General features: G+C 41.5%; 1 protein-coding gene across 1 annotated transcript; it reads right to left on the bottom strand.

Annotated features, from left to right (window-relative positions):
- Window positions 1-575: 575 nt before the first annotated feature.
- Window positions 576-1,529, bottom strand: LOC101551067 (olfactory receptor 51E1). Its single transcript, XM_004618225.2, has one exon. The coding sequence runs from the start codon at window positions 1,527-1,529 to the stop codon at window positions 576-578; it is 954 nt and encodes a 317-aa protein (XP_004618282.1).
- Between the last annotated feature and the right edge of the window lie 10,325 nt (window positions 1,530-11,854).

The raw sequence follows: 11,854 nt of genomic DNA, 5'->3' as shown, positions 1-11,854 counted from the left end.
TAGAAGTTAAGGTGTTGTCTTGCTTGTGGCCTAACCTGGTTTGACCTCAGGCACTGGACAATCCTTAAAGCACTTCCAGGACCAATTCCTGAGTACAGAGATAGGAATGGCCTGCTGACTGTGGTCCAGAGCACTAAAACATAAAAAACAGAGGAAAAGTAAAACAGATTGTCTGATATATTATAATATTGTATCTATTTTAATTTTGCCATGTATAAACCTTTGGTAAATGTACTTCAGATGTCCACACACTTGTTTCATAATGCTACAAATTATGTTAAATAATTTAGATATTTGCACTGAATGGTCAAGTAATAACACTCCAACCACAATCACCTCAGGGTTTAACAGTTATATTTATCAAAAAACTAAAGGAAAAATTGTTGAGAAGTAGGAGTTAAAAGCAAATGATTTTTTGCTTCTATTCACAGGAGGATCCTTCAACCCATTTCATTTTCAAAGGATCAGTCTTGTTTTTCTTGAGGAATATTTTTCACAATACTGTCTTCCACAATGTTGATATTAAAATCTGAACTGAAGAACTTTTAAAGAAAAAGTAGTTTGATCACTGACAACTAGTGATCTGAAGTCTCCCTGTTCACTTGGAAAAGACGAAGGATGCGGTGCCGTATCTGCTTGGTCTTCACTCCATAGACAATAGGGTTGAGCACTGGAGGAACAAGTAGATAGACGTTGGCCATGATGACAGGAAGAAGGGAATCATGTCGCTTGCTAAAGCGATGTACCATAGACAACCCGATAAAAGGTACATAGAATATAAAAACAGCACACACGTGAGAGACACATGTGCCAAATGCTTTTGCCTGGGCTTCACGTGTCAGACCTAACACAGTCTTGAGGATAAGTAAGTATGACAAGGAGATAAGAATTGAGTCCAAGCCAATGGCAGAGATGATGACAATGAGTCCATAGATGATATTGACACGGATATCAGCACAGGCCAGTTTCATGACATCTTGGTGTAGACAGTAAGAATGGGAAAGGATATTGGAGCGGCAGAATGGTAGGCGCTTGATGAATATAGGCAGGGGTGCCATAAGTGCAGCACCCCGTAGCACAGCAGCCATGCCGATCTTAGTAACACGAGGTAATGTTAACACAGTGGCATGGCGCAGTGGGTGGCAGATGGCCACATAGCGATCGAAGGCCATGGCCAGCAGTACTGTGGATTCCATGCCAGATAATGAATGGATGGCAAACATCTGTAGGAGACAAGCATCAAATTGGATGGTAGTGGAATTGAACCAGAAGATGGCCATCATTTTGGGCATGGATGAGGTGGAGATGAGTACATCAAGGCCAGAAAGCATGCAAAGAAAGATGTACATGGGTTCATGTAGACTGTGCTCTGTTCGCACAATGTAGATGATGGTCAAGTTACCAAGCACAGCAATAAGGTAGAGGGAGCATAATGGAAAGGCCAACCAGAACTGAGCTTCTTCCAATCCTGGGAGACCTATCAGGATGAAATATGTAGCACTGGATCCGTTGCTGTGAGGGGACACCATGGTGAAGAAGCTAAACCAAAATCAGGCAGGTAAAAGCTGGAATAAAAAGAAAGAGCATAATCAGAGCTTTCAAAATCCCAGTGCCATGTCTCTTTTTATCTACCATGTTGAGACCCAAACTTTTTGACACAAACTTTGACTTTCTTGCCCATATAAACTCTAATTCTCCCTTAGACTCAACCTAACTCGTAATTCAGGGCCCAAATGAATACTCATTCAGTCCTATAAACACTATAAAAACAAGTGAGAGTAAAAAGAAAATTCCTATCATATTTTAAGTCATTTCATTCACTAAAGATAGGTTGTTGATGGAGATATAAAGCCTACCTAAGATTAAATAGAAAAGGAATTGATATTTCATCATTAATTATACCCTTAAGGTCCCTTATGTTTTATATCAAATATAATTTTATCACTAGACTCTTTAAGACGGATTCAAAGATAATACTAATAGTGAGAAAGCTTAGCACTGACACCTAATCTTATCACATTCCAAGAATCTCTTTAATTATAATCTTAATCCTAATTTAAATCCTATCATAAATCAAGTAGCCATTCAAAACAATCCAAAATAATGATACCTTTTTATTATGATAACCTGTATATGATTAAGAAAACTAAACCCTGATATGCTAACTTTATTTCAATTTAGCCCATGTTCATCCAAAAATCATACTTTTGAGCTACCCAATTTATAATTGAAAAATAATAACGGCTTTAGTGGGTAAAGTTATCCAGCTCTATTTCCCTTAGTGAATGCATCTATTATCCTTTCTTCAATGAGTGTTGAGTGCTAAAGGTTTCATGGCTTTCCCTGTCTCCAAAAAATTATCCTTGATATAATGAAAGTTATTTTATCTAGGAATAGATACTCCTCTTCAGGACATACCTACATAACATCTAGACTAGTGACTACATGACATACATGTGCAAAAGCAAGCCCCCTTGCCTCCTGGTATGACCAAAGCTATGAAGCAATGTGAACTTCAGAGCTTCCTGAGGAGTCAGGCTGAAGCTCATTTCCTTCTAAGAGCAGAGCCTTATCCAACTTCTTTGCCCAGCTATATGCTACTTCCCCAAATCCTCTTCCCATGACAGAATCCCTCAACATGCTGTCTAACCAAAGAGTTCCATCTCGAGCTCAGCTTCCAGGGGATATGCCAAGCCTAAGAGAATTGGACTAAGAAGGAAGATACAACTTAGAGACTCTGGTGGAATAATCGGTTCTACGGCAGGGGTCTGGCATCTTCAAATCTTACTATAAAATTGATGGCTATAAATTTAGAGATTTATAGCTTAGAGATTGCTAAGATAGAATGTGTGAGATTAGTTGTTTCTAATCAGATCTCCTGTGAAAAATTCAGTTAACCACTTTTTTCTTTCTTTCCTTTTTTTATTCACAAATACTCGTGTTGTTTTCTATTAGTTTATATAGACTTACATACTACATAACATATAATATATAAATGTTATATATATATATATGATTCTTTTATTCTGGGAAGGATAACAAGGTTAGATTCTTAAGATCTAACCTGTGACAACTGAGGGAGGGGATTTATGCACGAATAAAGATAGTTGTTGAGTATGAATGAAGTTCTCCACCACCAGAAGGGACTTACACGTTCATGGGGCTCTAGAACTGTCAGTAATATTGACTCCATCACTGAACTTTCACCCTGAGCTCTCTTTAACTAGACAAAAATTTAATGGGAAAACACAGGGAACATGAGTTTTAGAACAAAAAGTGACAGTTTAATTCAAATTGCTCGGGTGAAAAGATATAAGGAGTCACATTTTTCCTATAATAGCAGGGAAAGAGGTCAGATTCATCTACATCACAGTATTACCTAATGATCAATTTGGTACCATGACATAGAGAGTGTTTTCCTCCTCAAAAAGCTCTCAATCCTGCAGCAAGAGAGATAGTACAGTGGGTAGGGCAGTGAACTTGCACGTGGCCAACCCAGGTTCAATCCCTGAGTACCACTAGGAGTGATCTCTGAATGCAAAGACCGGTGTGAGCCCTGAGCTGTGCTTCGTGTGGACCCCACAAAAAAAATTTTAAGGTGGGGTGGAGGGGGACTTCTCACACCTCCTCTGTTTCTTCTCAGTGCTGTCTCATCACTCATTCCTGGTTTCCCTTTGAAACCTTAAGCCTCCTTTTCTCAACCCTCAAGCACAGTTGTAGATGACAATAGTCTCAAACTTTTACTCTCAGTGCTTTCTTGCTCTTCGTGCTCTTGAGGCAGTGTCCTTCCTTTCAGTAAGTTCGTTAGGTAGAAACAACTAGTTCCCTATCTGTTCAACAAAGCTCTGAATTAGTCTTAGTTCTAAAGTTACCACAAGAATCCATTGTCTGTCAAGTACATTAACTTTCCATGTCTGAAAAACAAACTCAGAAGCAGAAATGCAGAACTGTATGAGAGCTATGAAATAGATCCATGACTCAAATCCCAGGGGCTGGAGAGATAGCACAGCGGGTAGGGCGTTTGCCTTGCACGCGGCCGACCCGGGTTCAAATCCCAGCATCCCATATGGTCCCCTGAGCACGGCCAGGGGTAATTCCTGAGTGCAGAGCCAGGAGTAACCCCTGTGCGTCGCCAGGTGTGACCCAAAAAGCAAAAAAAAAAAAAAAAACAACAAACAAACAAATAAAATCCCAGTCAGCAACTTCATTGGCTGTATGACTGGGGGCAGTTAAATTCACTTTCTAAGCCTCAGTTCTATAATCTTTAAAGTGATAATAGTCACTGCCTGGGGAAGATAGTGAATTAAATGATATGATAAATGTTAAGCACTTAAAAAAATCCTGGTGACATAATCATTGTGCAAAAATTTATATCTCTTGTTAAGTGTTTTCCTGTACTCTGCTTTTTCTTCTGTTTTGCTGCCCTAGATAGTCACCAAGACTAGGTATTATAATCCTAAGAAATCCCTAGGATTGCCTTCTTCATCTGCACAGTCTAAACTATCCTCTAAGAAAATGAAATCACATCCCTATCTTTTTATTTAACAACAACAGAAAAGTTCCAAATTTGAGAATAAAGACTAAACTATCTGGGCATGGCAAAAGGTTTGTCTTTTAGCTTCTGTCCCATTTCTCTGTTATCACTCCTCAGCTGTGCCCATATGTTCCAGTCACAGTGGAATATATGCCATTTGACATTTCATAAATGCAATGTTGATCTCATGCCTCTGTGCTGGTTTGGCTTTCTCATTCCCTGTCTGTCACAATCCTCCCAGAACACTCTCCTTGACATCCCACTGGTCAAAACCTAACTCATCAAAATCTTACATTCTGATTTACTTCCTTCGGTGCTATTTACCTAGGCCTGTTTCCCCTGAGTATAATAAAATGTTTCCTGTTCCCAAAGGACTTGTTTTGGTCTCTTTTTATGTACTTGGCATCCTAAACTAGACTTATTACCATATATTTTCGCACTGAATTTGAATTACTTAAAAGTAAAGACACTCTCATATTTATTAAGTAGCTAATGTTAAAAATTAAAGACCAGAAAGCTAGTACAGTACGTCAGGAAGGTGCTTGCCTCATGCATGACTGACCTGAGCTCAGTACCCAGAATCACATACAGGTCTCTGTGCTCTACCACAAGTGACCCCTGAACACTGAGCTAGGAGGAAGCCCTCATCATTGCAGGGTGTGGTCCCCAAACATACTCACACAAGAAAGGACTGTCATTGAACTATAGAGACTTTTGAAAAGAAAAATGTGGAGTTGGAGAAATAATACAACGGGTAAGGCACTTGAATTGCATACGGTCAACCTAATTTCAATCTCTGGCACCCCTGTGGTCCCCGAAGTCCTACCAGAAATGATCCCTGAGCTCAGAGCCAGGAGTAAGCCCTGAATACCTCTGCCCCCCCCCAAAAAAAAGAACAATGAAAAATTATTTGGAAGACCAGTGCAAAATGATCTTAATATAACTCTTTAGGGCCAAGGAGAGAACTTTTTCCTAAAATAGAAAGATGATGAATATGAGACGGTACGTCGTGGAGCCTGGGCAGATGCAAAGTCTTTATTCTAAATAAATGTATGTGGAAGAGCAGCACAGTCTGTGCCTGAGAGAGAAGATTCCAGAAATCTCGAATTCTTAGCCAGGAGATATCAGCAAAAAAAGTAAAATAAAATAAACACTGGCACTCCAGAGGGCTGGATACCAACACTATGCAGAAATTTCATCAGACCAGATATGAGAAAGTAGGGCAATCTCTAGGGCTGACTTGGTGGTGAGGGGTCAAGCTGCCTTAGGGAACATTCCAGGGAAGATTCCCTTTGGATTCTTGGCATATTCAGCCCTACTACCTCTGGGGGTGAAATAATATGGTGCTCAGAATTCTGAGACTAGGAATTCAGGTGTTAGCTTTAAATAAGCAGAGGACATTAAGAACTTCACAAGATAGCTTCAAAATCCTGTAAGATAAGGAATGGCCAAAGGACATAGAAGTTGCATCTTAGTCTGTAGAGCCGTTTTTCTCACGTTTTCATACAGTTGGGGAACAGATTCTCTGAAAATGATCGAAACTTTCAAAAAATTTTAATTTACCCACTCTATCATATCAATCTTTGCTTTCCCTCAAGGGCACATCCCCACAGGGCTAGAGCAATAGCACAGTGGGTAGGGCATTTGCCTTGCACTTGGCCAACCCGGGTTCCAATCCCAGGATCCCAGCATTCACCAGGTCCCACAAAAACCAATGCACTAGGGGCTGGAGAGATAGCACAGCGGGTAGGGCGTTTGCCTTGCACTCGGCCGACCCGGGTTCAAATCCCAGCATCCCATATGGTCCCCTGAGCACGGCCAGGGGTAATTCCTGAGTGCAGAGCCAGGAGTAACCCCTGTGCATCGCCAGGTGTGACCCAAAAAGCAAAAAAAAAAAAAAAACAATGCACTAATTCTTGAGTGCATGAGCCAGGAGTAACCCCTGTGCAACGCCGGGTGTGACCCAAAAAGAAAAATAAAAAAGGACACATCCCTATGTTCATACTGAGGCGCATAAAGTAGGTCACTGTCAGTAGAACTAAAATACTAGCCTGAGGCCTACAGCAGGAGAGAAATGGAGGAATGAGGAGGGGAGCCAGCCCTCACCACAACCTTCAGTGTGAGAGGCCCTGGTGCCTCCCAATTTCACGCAGTGCCCTTAGGGGGCAGTATAGAGACTAGAGGCTAATTATAACCATTTGCACTCAGAGTCCTGGAGAAAAGTGAATTAAATCACTCTGTTTTGAAAACAAAACACAACCTTAAAAAAGCACACACATTTTTTTTTTCCTTTTTGAGAAAACCTACCCTTCCCTGACCACCTCCAGGGAATAATCCTGTGCTCAATACTTCCCCTGGAAAGTTCTAGGAATTTTTAGAAAGGTTTGCAGAACTGTAAAGGAAAATCTTAGCACTTTCGTGAGGATAGGAGAACCTGAGACCCCACCACACGAAGTAGAAATCCATTTGGCGGACCTTTGGTCCTCAAACCTTTCCACTGGCCTCAGGGATTCTGTCTCCAGTGTTGTTCACTCCCCACCCTGGGTCATTTTTATACTTTCTCCCTCATCACCTTCCATCTCAGAGACCCCAAGGAAAAGTAATCAGGGAAGGAGATCAGGGACTCTGAACTCTGCCTTTTCTAGCCAAAGAATTAAGAAGTTACTCTCACTCCTGACTTTGTTTTTATGGTGGAACAGAAATCACTGAGTATCCACAAAATGTCAAGTACTAGGTAAGAAAAGATTATGTCTAACCAAAGAACAACTCACCCTGACAGGACTTCTATGCATGTGCCCTTTGGTTATGGGTGAAATTGTTAAACCCCCAAGGAATTAAATAATATTCTCAGAGTATTATTCAGTTTAACGGTCCACTGGTAAAGCTGTGCTTTAACTACACTGTTTAGCTGGAAGACTGGCACGTTTCCTCCTATTCTAGGCTGTCTTTAATTGTGCTTCACCTTCTAAAAGTTCATAAAATCTGCTCAAGAAGTGAGGTGGAAGAAAGGCGTACTAAGGCGGGAAGACTCTGGAAAGGGAACTGAAAAGGTATAATGAGGATCCTCCGGGACTCGACTTTGGATTCTCTTCCTTTCAGCCCCATCAATTCTGGCTGTGACTTGGTCAGGCCCCATGTGGAGATTTTCACATTTCATCATATTTCCAGTACTTTCTTCTTCATATGTTTGGAGATTTCTATCACCCTGCCCAGTAGGCATAATTAATCCCATCTGATGATCAGGATGCTGAGACTTAATTAGATCTCTGAGTGCCCAATATACGTTCTTTGAAAGGCACCCCAAGACTGCCCTACCACTCTCCCGGGATGAATTTAATGTTAGGTTTCAAAGAAGTCTGAGAACCTGTGATTCTTCAGGACTCAGAATACTTAATTAGCTCTCCCCACCTTGGTTTAGTGGGGAAGGCAAATAAAGAGAGAATTTTGGCAATCGTCCTATCTGAGCTATACTCATTTTTCATGGCTTCCACAGTGAGGTGTGGGGGGGGGGGGAGGGGGGCGTCTGTGGTCCCGCCAGCTTTTCTAGGAATATCTGCAAAGGTTTTTAAAGGAAACCCCAGAAATATCTGGGAGCCTCTGCCCAGCGTGGGTGGGCAGGCCTCAGGGACGATGCAATGACTAAGAAGTACATTGTGATTTCAGGAGCTACTGAACAGAGAGTCTTTCCCCTCCAGGGAAGTGGTAATTCTGGACTCAAATTCACAGCAAATCATTCACATTCTCTTAACACCACCTCCACCCCTCCCCCGCCGTCTCCCTGCCTTGCTTATATTTGATATAGCAGTGAATCTTTGCAAGGCTTTGGCCAGAAATAAAATAAGAATGGAAAGATGGGAGAGTGCATTAGTGTGCATTAGCCCAGCCCTATTCTACTCACACAAGACTGCTTGGCCCTTGAAGCAGGATCAAAGCCTATAAGAGTGCCATAAAGCCTTGAGCTCAACCTGCTTATCCATGACCTACAGAGCTATTCTTATTTTTTTAAGAAATAATTGAATGTTTATAATGTAAAAATATACATTAAAAAACTTCAAACAAGCATGAAATAAGTTAACTCCTGCTTGGGTTAGATGAGAACCAATTGTACCATTTTCTCTACTTTAGGCTATTTTATAAAACTAAACAAATATATAAGAATAAAGATGAGTATGGTCATAATTTTTTAAGTAAAATAAAGATTCACTTGTTAAAAGTTCAATTTTCAAGTTAAGATTTCAGATTGAAAGCACTACTAAAATTTATGACTACATGAAATTGTAATTTTCTGAAGGAAGGAAAAACTAAACTAAGGTGAAAAAAGTTATTTGTAAAACTTTAGAGATAACTGTACTATTTTTTTAAGTTAAATTTGTTTATTTATTTATTTTTATTTTTTAATAATTTATTTATTTTTAATTAGTGAATCAATGTGAGGGTACAGTTACAGATTTATACATTACAGAGCTATTCTTTGACTTGGCCTAAAAATAGGGAAATGTGATGCCGCTGGGAAAACCAGCTCTTGGACCTTGATGGGTAAACTGATATTTTTGACAGTTATTGAATGATTGACTATTGTGTGCCAAGTGTTGAATCATTGAGATACAGAGAAAATAAATTCATGTCAGTCCTCCAGTGATGCGAAGAAATAAAGTGAAATATGCAGACATTGCGGAATGTTGCAATAAATGCTGGTATATGGGGCAGCATAAAGTCTCTGGAGTAAACTGAACATTGGGTTATCAAATTATCAGCCCTAAAGAGCTTCCCTGAGGAGGTGACATCTAAGCCAAGAGTCATAGGGTCTGCTGGAATTTGCAAATGTGGAGACACTGGCTTTATTTTTTTTTAAGCACTGTGATTTGCAATTCTGATACTGGCATGGTTTCATGCAAAGAAATACTCCACCAGAGTGTCATCTTCCCTTCACTGTGTTCTTGTGCCCCCAGCCCCTCCTCACCTCCATTCTCTATACAGTGATAGGCTTTCAATTAATGATCAGTTCTCAGTTTCTATATCCTTTCAGTATGAATTTTGATTAAACAACAAAGATATACTCACTGCCTACTAAATGGTCAAAACTGGAGATGAAGCAGTAGGTAGCACTGTAGCAATATCCTCCCATTGTTCATTGATTTGCTTGAGTGGGTACCAGTAATGTCTCCATTGTGAGACTTGTTGTTACTGTTTTTGGCATATCAAATACGGCACGGGTAGCTGGCCAGGTTCTACCATGCGGGAGGATACTACTGAGGTAGCTTGCTGGGCTCACTGAGAAGGACGGAGAAATCGAACCCAGGTCGGCAAATGCCCTACCCGCTGTGCTATCAGTCCAGCCTGAAGCAGTAGGTACAACAGCAACAAAAAAAAAAAGTCTGGGGTGCAGGGAGATGGCTTAGAAATCTGGAGCACATAGCTTGTATGATAGATTCCAGGTTCATACCTGGAATTCATTCCTGATTGAATCCCTATGGATCCCCAAACACTGCAAGGAGCCCTGCCCAAGAACATGCTAAAAAGGAGTAAACCTAAGCCACTGCAGAAACTTCAGGCCTGGCCTAAAAACAAGCACGGATTCATGTAGTAGGATGAGATTAACAGAAATTAAACAAATATATAAGCAGAAAATTTCAGATAAAGTTAAGAGCACAAAAGAAAAAATGGAATGATAAGACAGAAAAGAACAGGGTCAAGTGACCCTTATTTGAGATGAGGGTCTCTGGAAGCCTTTCTAAGGAGTCGGCATGTACATTCAGAGCTCTGTGGTCATGAGGCAAAAATGAGTTTGGGGTATCACAGATCAAAAAACTTATGGTTTAGGTGGTTCAGAGAGTGGAGGAGAGTTTTTAGAGGAGAACCAGGACCAAGTCATGTGCGGGCTTGCAGGATGTTGCAAGGAACTCAGATTGAACTCTGAGTGACTAGGGAGAAGTTAAGCAACAAACATGATCTAATTTTTAAGAGTGTTCTGGCAAATACAAGGACCCAGAGAGAAAGAGAATATACCTTGTTTAGAAGTCTGCAAGCCCTTTGTGTAGTGAGATGGGAGTAAAGAGTGCAAAGCCAGGGAGTCACAGTGTGGACACTCATCCGATTTCTAAATGGGCAAAAGGCATAGAACAGAGCTCCAGGAAAATAGCTGAGTCCTCATCTCAGTCATAGCCTGACTCTCAGTGCAGAGTACATGGTGACTCCGGATGTGTTAGCGTCCACACCCCAAAGAGAGCATTAGTGTGATCCACAAACACAAAGTGGCCTTCAACCACACCAACACTGGACACCTGGACTTTCTTCACATACTAAACCCAACGCAGTTTTAACCTAGTTTCCCTCCTGTTTATTCTCTGGTCCCATTCACCTACATTTAAGCTACCTTGCCAGGATGAATCCCCAGTAAACTCATCATTGGAAAATTGTTTCAAAAGTGACCTAGAGGCATGCTGTAACCCCATCCATTCTTCCCTTCACTGCACAAATAATCACTGAGGTTTTCCATCCGTGTATCAGCAGCTCTTTCCAATCCCAGCCCTACCTCTCCATTTCTGGCCCTGTCTGGTCTGTCCTCTCACTCACTCCGCCAGTCCAGTGGGAGATCGTAGCTACAGAAACCCCATATCAACACTGAACCCCCCGTTTCCTGCACTCACCTCAGCTGCACTGAAGGAACTGTGCCCTTGTTTCCAGAAGGCTTTCTGAAGAGGTCTGGCAGACTCACCAAAGTATAGCCTGCTCTGTCTCCGCCTCCACCTCTTTAGACATCTCTGGCCATGGTTATTTATTCTCTGTCTCACCTCCTCCCACATTCAGTTTCTCCCTGCATAAAGCAGAGAGAGTGGCTAGTACAATCCAAAGGGTCTAATGACTGGTAATCCTTCCAAGCCCGGTGGGTCTTTTGGCCTCTGTGTCCTGGGAAGATGACCTGTGGGGAATGGGGAGGCAGAAGCAGTGAGTAAAGGGGTCCCTAGGGTCTTCCCCAGATTGTCCAAGGCCAGCTGGGATTCTTCTAACAGCTCCCAACATGAAGTTGAATGCATGAACAAGTAAAGAAAAGCTAGAAGAAGCATTTGTGGCCTTTATGAAGGGGTTTTCTTCCAGTTTGTTTCCTGGAATAGTTTATCAAACTCAGCTGGGGGAAGCGGGGGTGGGAAAGCAGGACAAACTTTCATGGAGACCCCCTGATTAAGTACCAGGTCATCCCCTTTCTAAAGCTTACTCTGTCCTCAGCCTTCTTTCTGTGAATGGTCTTTGCTTCAGTACTTGCTGAGCCTGAATCCCAGTGGACTAATCCATCTTTCTCCAAGGCTCTAGGGCAAAGCCTGC

This window comes from Sorex araneus, chromosome 6 (genome assembly GCF_027595985.1).
Source record: "Sorex araneus isolate mSorAra2 chromosome 6, mSorAra2.pri, whole genome shotgun sequence".
NCBI lineage: Eukaryota > Metazoa > Chordata > Mammalia > Eulipotyphla > Soricidae > Sorex > Sorex araneus.
Note: the sequence above shows the minus strand (reverse complement) of the source record. Positions and strands in the feature narration are given on the sequence as shown.